This window comes from Chelonoidis abingdonii, chromosome 11, assembly GCF_003597395.2.
Source record: "Chelonoidis abingdonii isolate Lonesome George chromosome 11, CheloAbing_2.0, whole genome shotgun sequence".
Classification (NCBI taxonomy): Eukaryota; Metazoa; Chordata; order Testudines; family Testudinidae; genus Chelonoidis; species Chelonoidis abingdonii.
Window position 1 is genome coordinate 49,398,442 of NC_133779.1, and position 13,105 is coordinate 49,411,546.

General features: G+C 44.9%; 1 protein-coding gene across 2 annotated transcripts in view; it reads right to left on the reverse strand.

Annotated features, from left to right (window-relative positions):
- The window catches only part of LOC116831863 (nuclear receptor subfamily 2 group F member 5-like), a 32,216-nt gene extending 19,346 nt beyond the window's left edge, over window positions 1–12,870 (reverse strand). For both annotated transcript variants that reach the window (XM_032792197.2, XM_032792198.2), the window contains exon 1: window positions 12,382–12,870. In XM_032792197.2, coding sequence (XP_032648088.1) covers window positions 12,382–12,778 — 397 coding nt within the window. In that variant the 5' untranslated portion in view covers window positions 12,779–12,870. The remainder of the gene's footprint in view (window positions 1–12,381) is intronic.
- Between the last annotated feature and the right edge of the window lie 235 nt (window positions 12,871–13,105).

The window sequence follows — 13,105 nt, forward strand, 5'->3', positions numbered from 1 at the left end:
AAATGGATTGAGCCCTTGAGTCCGTCACTCTAAAGCAGGTTTTCTAATGGCTCCTCTTGGCGCCCTCTCCAACTGATCAAACTCCTCCTCAAATGACGCGCACCACAACTGGACACAGGAGTCCAGCCACTGTAGCACCCATGGGTCTTGCGATAGCTTGATGAGCTCAATTTAATTTGATGGGGCAGCTTCACGGGATGCAGCTGACCTCACTCGAAAGGCAGAAAACTGCCTCTTGCCTGACTGTGGTTGTCATCTCCTGGACGAGCATTCAACGGTGGAAGAGACATGCATGGACCTATCTGGAGAGCGCCCCAAACAGCTGTTGGTATGACAGGTGCCCTCAGGATCAGGCCATTTGGTCTTAAACACTCCCATTGCAGGGTGCAAATGTGGGCCTTGCTGTACAGGTCGAACTCTATCCCCCATCTCGTTCAGAGCAGCAGGTTACCAGAGGGCTAAATACGATGCTCGGATGCAACTACTGGGCCTATTGCAAAGCAGGGGAGAGATTTAGCAAAGGCCGGCAGTGGGCTAAGACAGTATGTGTGTAGCCCACTTGGGAGCATATGTGACAGGCAATGGAGTCTTTGGTTTGGCAGCCAAACCAAAAAATCCAGAAAAAAATTAGTTTCAGGTCAATCGGAAACAAAAATTTTCATTTTTTTCCCTCACCAAAATTTTGTTTCATTCACTGCTCCTGAACTCACAGGGAGCCGTCCACTTGGATCACCGGGCAAAGAGAAACCACAAGACACGAGATACCCCTGGATTCAAAACACCCTTCAGCTTTGGATCAGCAGCCAAAATTTGTAGCTTGTCATTTCCTGGCTAACTATTTGTTACTATTTATCATTTTATTTGACCAAAAAAAAGAAAAAAATTGCATTTTGTTTTCTGCGTTTTTTTTTAAATCTTTGTTTGTTTAAAATAAATCTAGCTAAATTTCCAAATGAAATGTCATTTTGAAATGAAAAGTCCATTGAAAATGGACATTTTCTATTTAGTTTTTCCTGGCTGGAACTATTTGCTGAATTTGACCCAGATTTGCAATAGTTTCATGTAAATCAATAGGTCTATAAAATCATGAGTGATGTGGAGAAAGTGAATAAGGAAAAGTTATTTATTTGTTCCCATAATATAAGAACCAGGTGCCACCAAATGAAATTAATGGGCAGCAGGTTTAAAACAAATACAGTGCACAGTCAACCTGTGGAACTCCTTGCTGGAGGAGGTTGTGAGGGCTAGGACTATAACAGGGTTTAACAGAGAACTGGATAAATTCATGGGGTAGTTAAGTCCTTTAAATGGGGCTAGTAGGCCAAGGATGGTTAAGAAAATGGTCGTCCCTGAGCTCTTGGTTTGTGCAGAGGGTGGTGGAGATGGATGGCAGGAGAGAGATCACTTGATCATTGCCTGTTAGCTTCACTCCCTCTGGGGCACCTGGCATTGGCCATTGTCGGTAGACAGGATACTGGGCTGGACGGACCTTTGGTCTGACCCAGTGCGGCCATTCTTATGTTCTTAGGTTCATTGACCCGAAACTGCATTTTGCAGTGAATAAAGAATTTGACTGAAAATTTTTGCCCAGCTCCTGATCTACTGAGGATCTGAGTTCTCCTCCCTTGCCATGGATTTTAGCTCAAGCTGCAGCAGATCCTGGTTTTAGCTGTGGAGGAGTTCCCCAGTCTGATCCCCAGCACATTGGCCAAGAGGGCAGCCATCATCCATGCATCACTGTTCAATGTCTCTAGCGCAGTGGGTAGCAGGGGAGGCGGCTCCAACAGTGCATCCATGGCTGCTTTGTGCATCTGTTCTTATTAGCATGTGGGAACAGAGAGACTGGTTCAATGAGCTCAGCCTTACAAAAAAAAAAAAAAAATCAACATACCAGCCCAGGCACAAGATCTGCTCCTCCAGCTTCCCACTAGTGATGGAAAAATTGGTGTGACTTTGCTAACTTGTCAAAAAACGAGCTCCCGACCCACCCGCCTAGGTGAGTAGGCGCAGAGACTGTTTTGCAAAGCTGGGTTAGCTAATCTATCCTGCCAGAAAGGAGCGACTGAAAGAGGTTCCAAGGGAGCTGAGAACCAAAACGGCTGGGATTTGGAAATTCCACCTCTTTCCCCTCCCCCCCACCAAATAACCGGTATCTATTGCCTGCCATAAAGTTTAATCCCCACTCTAGCGCCATACAGTCGCTTTCTAGAACAATCTCTGCTAGCGCCTTTCCTCCGACGCACCCAAAGTGTCCCCTAAATACAGATGCCGCCTTCCTACACCATTCCACAAGGCAGAGAGCTGCCTTCCCATTGCACAGGCAGGTAAACTGAAGCACAGAGAGAGGAAATAACTTGCCGCTGGTTGCGTAGCAAATCTGAGGTAGTACTCGGAATAGAACCCAGGAATCCTGACTCTAATCTCTAGGCCCCACTCTGCTCCCAGAGCTGGGAACAGAAGCCACGTGTCCTGACCCCCACTCCCTGCTGTAGCAATTAGCTCAAACATCTTCCCTAAGGTACACGTGTCATTCCATTTTTCAAAGATCTTGACTGCTATTTAGGCAACTCAGTAAGGGCCAGCTTTTCCCAAGAATACAACATTTGCAGTGCTGGGCTCTCTGGATTATTTTGGTGGCTAAATGGGAGCTAAGCTCTTATGAAGAGCTGGTCCTAAGGTAGGACCTGGTTACGACAGAGCCCCCGTGCAAGAACCGCAAACGTGACATCCTGCCATAACGAGCAGGGTTGCTGCGACATGGACGCTCCAATCTGGGTTGTTTCTTTGGCCAAAACAATTGTTGTGTTTGTTCCACTGTTCCCCAAAGAACGAACAACACGTTTTGTTCCAATCGCACCGGCCAGGGATGCCTGGACATGTTGCACCTTTGAGAATACACGGAGGGTTTCCCTCCCTGACTTATCCACACACCAGGCTTCTCACAAAACAAATGTTTGTCCTTCTTCATCTGAACATCAAATAGCCCCAGTCTGGTGGACGAGGGCCAGATCCTCAGCTGGTGTAAATCAGCATAGCTCAAAGGAGCTCCATTAAACTAGATGAGATTCTGACCCAGACTCTTTTTTGCCCTCTGGTCCTCGACCAAATTGATTAATTTCGCTCACGTCTTGTTTGGAGTGGTGTCTAAAAGCCAAGACCTGCTCTGATCTGCCAGGAGAAAACCTAGCTGTTTTAAACTCTCCATTGCTAGGCATATTGGAAAGGTGGGTTCAATAGACCCTTCCATTTTCTGGTGTATTAATTAGAGCTGTGAGAATAGTTGAGTTTTTGGTTCACTGGCCATTCTCAAAGGAAATTTTTGGCAAATCGAAAAAGTAGCGGGGGGGGAATAATTCGGGGTTGAATGGCACTTTTTTTTTACTCTCTTGATTTTTTCAAAAATAAGACCACGGTAAATTTCAAAACAAAAAGTCATTTCAAATCAAAACGTTTCATTTCAAAAGCATCAGATTAAAACGTTTTGATTTTTTTCTTTGTTTTTCGGCCAAAACAATTGAACAAATGTGAGATCAATTCAAACAATGTTTTGGTCAACCTGCATCTGCATTTTGGAGGGGTGGGGGAAGGTTCCAGCCAGCCCTAGATTGAATTGGAAAAGATAGAACCCAAGATTTGGATCACGGAAAACTTCCGAGGCCACAGTCAGCTGACGCTGGTTGATTCTCATGCCCACTTTGCTTTGGGTGTACAGCTGCAGAAGGTGCAGGAGAATCTGGACTCGGTGGGTCTGGGAGTTGGAGTGGGGGTAGTAATTTATTTGTGAAATTCCTAGAGGGAGGTGTTTATGTATGTGTGAAAAGGGCCGGAGAAGGAATATGGGACAAAGCCCTTGATGCTGCTGACTGAGGAACACATCAGATTGAGATGTATTTGCATGATCATGTATTGAAATGATCATGCAAACCCTCAGAAAAATGGGGGTGAAGGGGAAGGGAATTTGCTTCTGTGACTTGGGAGAGATGGAGTTTAGAACTAGGGAAGAGTTTAGCACCCAGAGTTTAGATGTCTGCATTCAAAAGAAATCGATTTGGCTGTGCAGCTCTATGGGCAAGTGGAGGAGATAGGGGATTTTTCTTGTTCCAGGCCAGCCTACTCGGCATCCCAGCAACAAATGTGAAAAACCAGTAAGGGCCTGAAAAGCTGACAGCCATTTTTATACTGGTGGAAAACACCAAAAAAGGAAGTGCTTGCTTTTCCATTGGGTTCCCGCTCCTGGTGCTATCATTACACCCATGGATAGAAAAAGCAACTGAGGCAGAATCGGTGGACCTAGCTTTCACTTACTCCAAAGCCTTGTCTACATGGGAAAGTTTTTTTCAGTATAACCTAAGGCCAGGTCAGGTCTAGGCTGCAGACTTCTTCCGGCATAGCTCTGTCGGTCAGAGAGGTGTGAGCCCTGACCAACAGACCCGACCTGGCACAAGCGCCTGGTGTAGGCACCGGCGCGCCAGCAATGCTGAGTTTTTACCAGTATCGCTTGTTTCGCTCGGACTAAGAGATACTCTTTTGCTGGTACTTGCCTGTCTAGTATACTCCATAAGGGATGGGGCATAGACCACACTGGTAGAAGGCATCTTGATACTGGTCTCCACTAGGGATTGCACTGGGACAACTATGCTGGTAAAAAATCGCCCCCTAACCGGCTTAGCCCGAGAATGCCCACATGGAGGGCATGCCAGTAATGAAAGATGCAGTCTCGCAGGCCTGATTTGGCCAAGTCTCCCCAGGCAACCAGGATTGTGACTCAGTGAGGTCTTGGTAAGGGCTCTCATCACAGTTCTAGCACCAGCGAATTGCATGCTGCAAGGCAAGTAATCACGTCCTGTCTCTGTGCCTCAGTTTCCCCTTCAAGCCTTTGTCTGTCTGGTCTACTTAGACTGTAAATCCATTGGAGCAAGGATTCTCCTCAACGACACCCAGTGCCATGGAGCTCTGATCTTACGTAAAGCCTGTAGGTGCTACCATAACACACGTAATAATGTCTCTTCTCCCAGTGACCATCTTCCCTCTGAGGATCTCGAAGCCCTTTACAAACACTAACCCCCGTGGGGTTGGGGTGAGGAAAACCGAGGCATGGAAAGGGGAATGAACCCATCCACGTTCACAAAGTCAGGAAGCAAAACCCTTCCCCTAGCTCAATCCTCGGGATTGTGAGTGAACGGACTAACTTGACCGATTCTGTATTTGAATCCTTTTCGGGTCAAAGCCTAAAGGTCCTTTCAGTGAACTACAGCACAGGCTGTGGTTCCAGCTAGTTGTTGCACATAATACTGTGAAGTTAGGTGGAAAAAATAGAAAGGATTTGTTCTTTTTTAATGTACAAAAAATTATGTATACACGTCCGAAAACTCTTCTGTAGCAGAGAACAACTACAGTTTGTTAGCTACTAGGCATTGAGGATCTTAAAAATTGGGAAGGATACAGGTTTGACTGGATAGACAAGAGACAGAACTGGAGATAGAGAGACAAGATGGAATTGGAATTGACTAAAAACAACCAGTGTCTTTCCTTCTGCTGCACTGTAAATGGACTTTTGCTCTAATCATGTTCAATACAGTCGGGTTGTACCAGGCATGCTTCCCCATAAAGCCATGAGAGTAATGCAGGAGAGGGGGAGAGAGGGGCTTTGTTTAATGAAAATGTGAGTGGTTTCTCTACCGCCGCTGCCTCAGAAACAAGGGGCCCGATCTCCCTTACTTCCACGAGTAGTCCTATGCAAATCAGTGACGTTGCTCAAGTGAATGAGAGTTGCCTTTGCATTTCAGGGGCACAAGACCTTTGGTCAATAGTTGTCTTTGCTGTGTGAAAGGATTCCTAGCGCCGGGTTTTCCCAACCAGCTAACAGGCGACAAGGGACGTTTAGGCACTCGGGGGCCCAATGGTCAGTCGGTGTAAATTGTCAACACATAACATCAGAAAGGGAGGCTGACTGTTGCTGGCATTGAAGTCAATGGAGCGATGACAATATACACCCGCTGAAAATCCGCCCCTCAGTTTAGAAGGCTGCTTCCCCTTGCTAAAGTCTCACTGTCTGAGGATTTCACAGAATAATAATAATCACGCATACACTGTTATACTATGGACCAGATCTGCCACTGGTGTCAATTGTGATAGCTCGATGGAGCAAGGACAACTTAGCCCAGCTGAAGAGATACCTAAATCTACTGTAAGACCTTTCATCTAAAAGGATCTCACAGACATTAACAAATTAAGCCTAACAACATTCCTGAGAGGTAGGGGACATGCTGTGCATGCAATACCAGGGTACATCAGAGTTCTGTTGCCAGTATATTAACCGTCTGCCTTCTACAAGTACCGAAAAGTCTCATAATTGATTTGTTTGCAGCTATGGTAGGAACATGTTAAAAATCCATCCATGTCTCAGCAGTTAGGGTGAGCCCTGTTAGCAACACACTGGCTGAGAAAATACATGTCCCGTGGAGCGCAATTTTTTGTGGACAGCTTCTTCCACACAAAAAAACAAAAACAAGGCAGATTCTGATCCAAATGGCACCAGCCTAAATCAGGAGTAACTCCGTTGAGTGCAGCAGTAGATTTACACCAGTAGTGCAACTCCGATCAGAATCTAGGCAGAATCTCTACATAAGTAGATGGCGAGTGGGAGAGTTAGCTTAGAAAACAAAACATGGCTCTGTGTCTATTGATCAGAAACTCTTCCGAACAAGGAAGGCACCTTCCTCTTTGTCGTGAAATACCATGTAAATTTAGGGGGAATACAGCAATTAGTAATAGCAACAATATAAAGAAGAGATATCTAAGAACTAAAACAGACAAGTGATTTCTCTGTCGTGTATTTCCTAGGCCCTGAAGGAATTGTTTCTAATCTTTGGTGATTGCTCGCAAAATACTGGTTACCACCCAAAAAACTGCTGATTTTTTTAGGCCTAAAATCATGCCTTTATTATTTAAAAAAAAAAAATCAAATGGCTTTGAAAAAAATCAAAGGGCTACACAGACACTCAAATTTAAAAAAATTGAACTTATTTTTAAAATAAATGGCCCTTCTCTCTCTTCCCTAATATTACTATGCTTTACAGACCAACTTTTCAAAAGAGCTCAGTTCCCATTTAGGCACCTACCTAAACCATCCAGATTTCCACCAGTGCTTCTCAATAGATGCCCGGCACTTTTTAAAAATCTACTCCCTCAATCATGTGTAAAACCAGAGAGAATTGTGACATTCAAATTTACTTTTTGGGGAGGAAGCGACCTGCCAGTGTCACTTGTTTCTAGTCAATTTCACTTTCAGGCCCTGATGCACAATGCTGCAAAGGGGAAACCAGCGAGCCAAGGAAATGGTCGCTTGGTTAAAAAGAAAAAGAAATCCTATTCTCTCTGGCATTAAACAAACAAATAAATAAATAATGGAAACGTTTTCACTGGTCTTAGGTTTTGTAAAAAGCTTCTTCCTACGACTCCCTGGTTTATCTGTGCAAAGCCTAAATTCTGGACCAAACCTAGCAGATTATCGCCGTGGTGGATTAGCGCATAAATGCAATTTACCTAGTGAGTATGTAAAATCAGCCAGATACTATGAGCGCAGATGCTTTAGAAATGCCCTTAACAATAACACCGCAGACTGAGGCCAACCCTTCCTTATGACCCCAGTGGCAAATCCTTTAAACTGGGCGGTTGAACTTCAGTGAGCTGGCTAGTAGATTGCTAGCCGTTTGGCCACCAAAAGCGACAACGGTGTTTAAATGGCGAAAGGGGATTTCTCCTAATCGTTATAATAATTAACAAAAGACCTCATCTGCGGGGAACGCAACGTGATCCGTTTCCAATGCCAAGTGCAAGGGGCAGAAAAGCAAAAATTCAGACTATTCGATTGCTGGAAAATGGGCTGGGGAATAGAGCTATTGAAAGTTGACTCATATGCGGAGTGAATTCACCCCAATAAAATAATATTGATGAAGCTAAAAAAAAATGAAACATAACATTCTGCAAATCAGCACCTATATTGGGCCATTCCCCATGCCCTGGTTCAATCTATTTGTTTCCATATGTCCCTTTTTAAAGTTAAATGACTTTTGAAATGAAGTCATCACTCACGACCAAACCTTTGTGCAAGTCTATTTGTAATTAAATTTCCCTTAAATATTCTTGATCTGAGGAAAAGGGCTGCAATAAGAAACACCCCTTGTAAGATACAATTTGAATTCTATGTTTGTAATTCATTAATACTCTCTAGAATTTTTCCATAGAGCCCGTTTTTTTGTAAATTGCATTTGAGGATTTGTATGGAAATTTGATTTTTTTTTTTTGAGTGGGGTTTTGTGGGGTTTCTCCAGCTATCGTTCCCAGCCTACGATCACTGGCAAAGAATTAAAATATCATTTCTGAACCTACGCTCAATAATTTCAACTGAGTGTGTGTCTTCTGCACAGAAGCAAGGGAATCATTCAAACAACGCTTGAAATCCTTTGAATCAAAAAATTATCCCAAATTTAAACTGGCATGGAACAAATTATATAATGTATCATTGCATAATCGGAAAAAGGACAAGTAGATGTATCTTGATAGATAGATCTCTTTGTTTATTTTCACCTAATAGTTGAAGCTTACTTGCCACCGTAAATATTTATCTGGAATAAAATTCCAAGTAAAGGTGGATGTTAAAAAATCAAAAGGAATACAAAAAACAGAGCTGTTTACAAATGCCTTTGAATCTCTCAGCATAGATGTTTCAAATGTTGAGTAACCACTAAAAAAAACGTAGTGTCCACTTAACCAGAATTGTAATGATCCAAGCTCACCTTGGGCTATAAAGACACATTTGTTAATGAACATAGGCCAACAATTTTCTTATTATGCTCCCTAATACTGTGTAGGGTTATGACAGACATCGTGTTTAGCTCAGCAGTTCAATAAGGTGCATATATGGGTTTCCTGACCTGGCTTCTCTCTCTATTTACAAAAAAAAAGACTTTGTCAAATGCTCAGCTCATGTTGATTTCAGCTGAGCTGTACCAGTCTACGCCAAATGAGAATCTAGCCACTGTGTGATGCGTGTTTGGACTGCAGGGCTCCTTTTGCATTGACCACAGCTTGAACATCAATTTTATTTTAAAGAGTTGACTTCTAAGGCAGAGGTTTCCAGGTGTGAATATGGCTCCAGATTGCAAGAACTTTTGCCCTATGAAACTCTCTAACCTAGTGCTTTGCCAGATGCCCATCACTGTCTCACCCAAATGCGTTACGGGGGCCACAGTAAAAGGAATAATAGAGGTAAAACCATCCCCTCTCTAACTTCCTTTTCTCAAAGCCATGCCCGTGATCTGAGAAGACATAATCGCCAGATTTGACAGAGAGCTTAATAAAGAAATTAACACATGTAACTGAAAAGAAAATAAGGGGAGAAGGAAATCGGTTGAGCTATCCCAGCTCCCGTTTGGCTCAGGGATAAATCATAAGGATTTTATGCTGATGATTTGAATGGTCATTGGTGGTGAATGAACTTATTTGAAGCTTTCTTGTGTATATAAACAAACGAGAGTAGCAAGAATTGCTAAGATCTGCTGCTAGTAGAGTATCCAGTGGGATTTGCAGTAATCATCTCACCAAAAGAAGATTAAATGCCATGAGTGCATTATTGCCGCCAAATTACTGGGCACATTCATAGAATGGGAGGGGGCAAAGTTTTCAAAGACAAATCTTTACCCTTGGAAGTAGGGGGGGGGGGGGGAAGGGATTTGCCTTGATGTTTTTCTTAAATATGTCCCATCGTGGGAGAGAAACTTTGCCACTTTTTCCAATCCACTCCTTAACTGAGAAAATTAAATGTACAAGAGAAGTTTTTAATAGTCTGGTTGAAATGCTGGTCGTCTGTGAAAAGGTTCAAAAAGGATGTGATTCCTATTTAAGTCGTATGGATTCTTGATTGTTACTAGTCAAAGCAGGTATTTTGCATTAGGAATGAAGTAGCACAGATACTGAGTATTATTATTATATGCGTACATCTTCATCTGTGCATCTTATACTGAGAGGTACCCAGGCTGTCGCACGCTTTTTGCAATCCTACACTTGCTCAAGTGTAACTTGATAAAAGCATTTCTCCAGGGCTTTGAGAGCTGATGAAAGATGCTATCTGAAGGCCAGGTATGTTGTTCCTTCCACTCAATATATTCATGTGAGGAACCCATGAATGTTACATTACTGCTAAATTCTAGTTTAATTCTAAATCCGGAGAATGGTTACTATAAGGGCGATGAATTCAGTGTAGTCAGCTTTGGCCTTTTTTTGTATTCCTATCACAGACATACAGATGCATTTTGAAAAAAAAAACAATATTTCTATTCCCACTGTCTTCACTGCCTATCTTGTTCTAAATAACATGCATATAGGCACAGTGAAAATTCCTACCTCTGCGGAGCAACTCACTCTAAATCAAGCCCTATTTAAAAACCCAAGAGAAACTAAAGGCTCACTGGTTCAAAGGATTAATTTCGCTGATCAGATAGTCAAGTGAAATATGAATTAGGGTTATTTCCCATGATCCTTTTGTTGTAATCGACAAGTACAGGGACTTGGGGAAATTTAGCCTTTTAAGGATTCTGCTTTTTTCTTGCTAAAAAACAATCAACAAATATCCAGGCTTTACTTTCTCAGGCCCAAATGGGGAAGTACAGTAGACAACTCTGAGGAATCGGTATGCAGGAATGTTAAGGGGGAGAGCTGATGAATTTGGGATTGGCAAAAAGGCCAAACCATCTGATTTTGTTTAGATCAGAAATTTCAGCCAAGGGCTGGTGCAATGGTTAATTCAATGGAATGAAAGTTCCCTGATATTTGCCTTGCATCAGATACTGTGAAGTTTTCCCTTCATTTAAAAAACAAAATAGCTACATGGAACAAGAAAGGAAAACCAGTCCGAGCAGCAAATAAAACAGAGATGGGTTGAGACCTCGACACAAGCAATTCTGATGCATTTCTAGCCGATGGGTTTCCACTTTACCCTAATCCCCTGTTAAGACCTGGGATTCTCTTGGTGCTGGGGAATATATGGGGATGGGATGGGAATGATATTAAGAATATACTGAGTCCCTAAGACAGCAGAGTAGCAACTGTAAACTCCCAGCTAGAGAGGGAGAGCCCTGGCTAGGGCTTTGGGGATAGATAGCAGGGTGGCAAGTAGGGAAGGGAGAGAATACACAGGGAACCACAGGGCACTTGCAAGGAGGACAGTCAAGCGGAAGGATGATGCCTGGTACACATGACCCTGTTGCCTTCAGTAAGGGGGAAGCTGAGGAGTTCTACAGAGGTGGGCATCCTGTCTCAAGAGCAGGAAAGGAGAGAGTGAGAAAACAGATGGGGAAAGAAAGAAAAGAGAGATGTCATGAGAGAGGAGAGGCAGAGAGACAATTAGGGAAAGAGAAAAGGGGATGGAGAGAGAGGAGGAGGGAACGGGAAGGGAAGAAAGATTTAGAGAAGGAAAAGAAAAGTAGTGAGAAAAGAGAAAGTGGATGAATGAGAAAATGGTAGAGATGTAGAAAAAAAGGCAAGAAGAAATTCAAGAGAGAGAAAAGAGGGAGAGAGAAAAGAAAAAGAATAAAAAGATTTTCTCTCTCTTTTTCATTTCTTGTTTTTGGAATGAGAGAGAGGAATGATCAAAGAAAGAAAACCTTTCCTTCTTTCTCCCCTTTCACATTCCCATTTTTCTCTCTCACTTCTCTTCCTTCCTGAGAAAGAGGAAACAGAGAGAGAAGAAAGACTAGAGAAGGAACGTCAAAAGAAACCAGAGAAAAGAAAGCAAGATAACAGAGAGAGAAAGGAAAAAGAAACACAGAAGGGACAAAAAGAAAAAAAGAAAAAGAAAAGAGAGAACACAGAAAGAAAAAGAAAGAAACAGAAGAAAGATGGAGAAAGGAAGAGCAGAGAGAGCGAGCCCAGGAAGAGACACAGAAAGGGAGAGCAGAGGGGGGGAAGGGACCCCAAGAAGAGACAGAGAGAAGAGGACAGAGAAAGGGAAAGCAGAGAGGGGAAGGGACCCCAGGAAGAGACAGAGAGAAGAGGACACAGAAAGAGAGAGCAGAGAGGGGGACCCCAGGAAGAGACACAGAAAGGGAGAGCAGAGAGGGGGACCCCAGGAAGAGACACAGAAAGGGAGAGCAGAGACGGGGACCCCAGGAAGAGACACAGAGAGGGAGAGCAGAGAGGAGAAAGGGACCCCAGGAAGAGACAGAGAGAAGAGGCCAGAGAAAGGGAAAGCAGAGAGGAGGTCCCCCAGAGAAAAGACACGGCAGCCAGGCGAGGCTGGAAAGCGAAGGAGCGATGGGGCCTGGCCGAGCCGGGCCGAGCCGAGCCAGGCCCGGGGGGGACGGGACGACGAGGGGGGCTCACCTTCCCGGCGCATGCCGACCTTGAGGCACTTCTTGAGGCGGCAGTACTGGCACTGGTTGCGGTGGTGCTGGTCGATGGGGCACTCCCGGTTGCTGCGGCAGGTGTAGCTCAGGTTGCGGCGCACCGAGCGCTTGAAGAAGCTCTTGCAGCCCTCGCAGGTGAACTGCCCGTAGTGCTTCCCGCTGGACTTGTCCCCGCACACCATGCAGTCCACGCTCGGCGGGGCGCCCCCCTTCTCCCCCGCCTCCGGCGGGCCCGGGGCCACTGCGCCTTTCGGGGGGCCCGGCGGCGGAGGGGCCACCCCCGGCTCCGGAGCGCACGGCAGGCCCGGAGGGGGCTGGGCGCCTGGCGGGCCCCCGGGGATCTCCTCCTGCCAAGGGTTCACGACCATGGCCATACTAGCGCGGGGAGGGGCAGGGGCAGGAGGAGAGGAGTCAGGATGGGGGGAAGGAGGAAGGAGCGGGAGAGGAGAGAACTCGGGATGGGAAGAAGGAGGAAGGAGCGGTGGAAGAGAGGACTCGGGATGGGAGGAAAGAGTGATGGAGAAGACGACTCGGGATGGGGGAAGAAGGAAGGAGTGGTAGAGGAGAGGACTCAGGATGGGAGGAAGGGGTGGTGGAAGAGAGGACTCGGGATGGAGGGAAGGAGGAAGGAACGGTGGAGGAGAGGACTCGGGATGGGAGGAAGGAGTGGTGAGGAGAGGACTCGGGATGGAGGAAAGAAG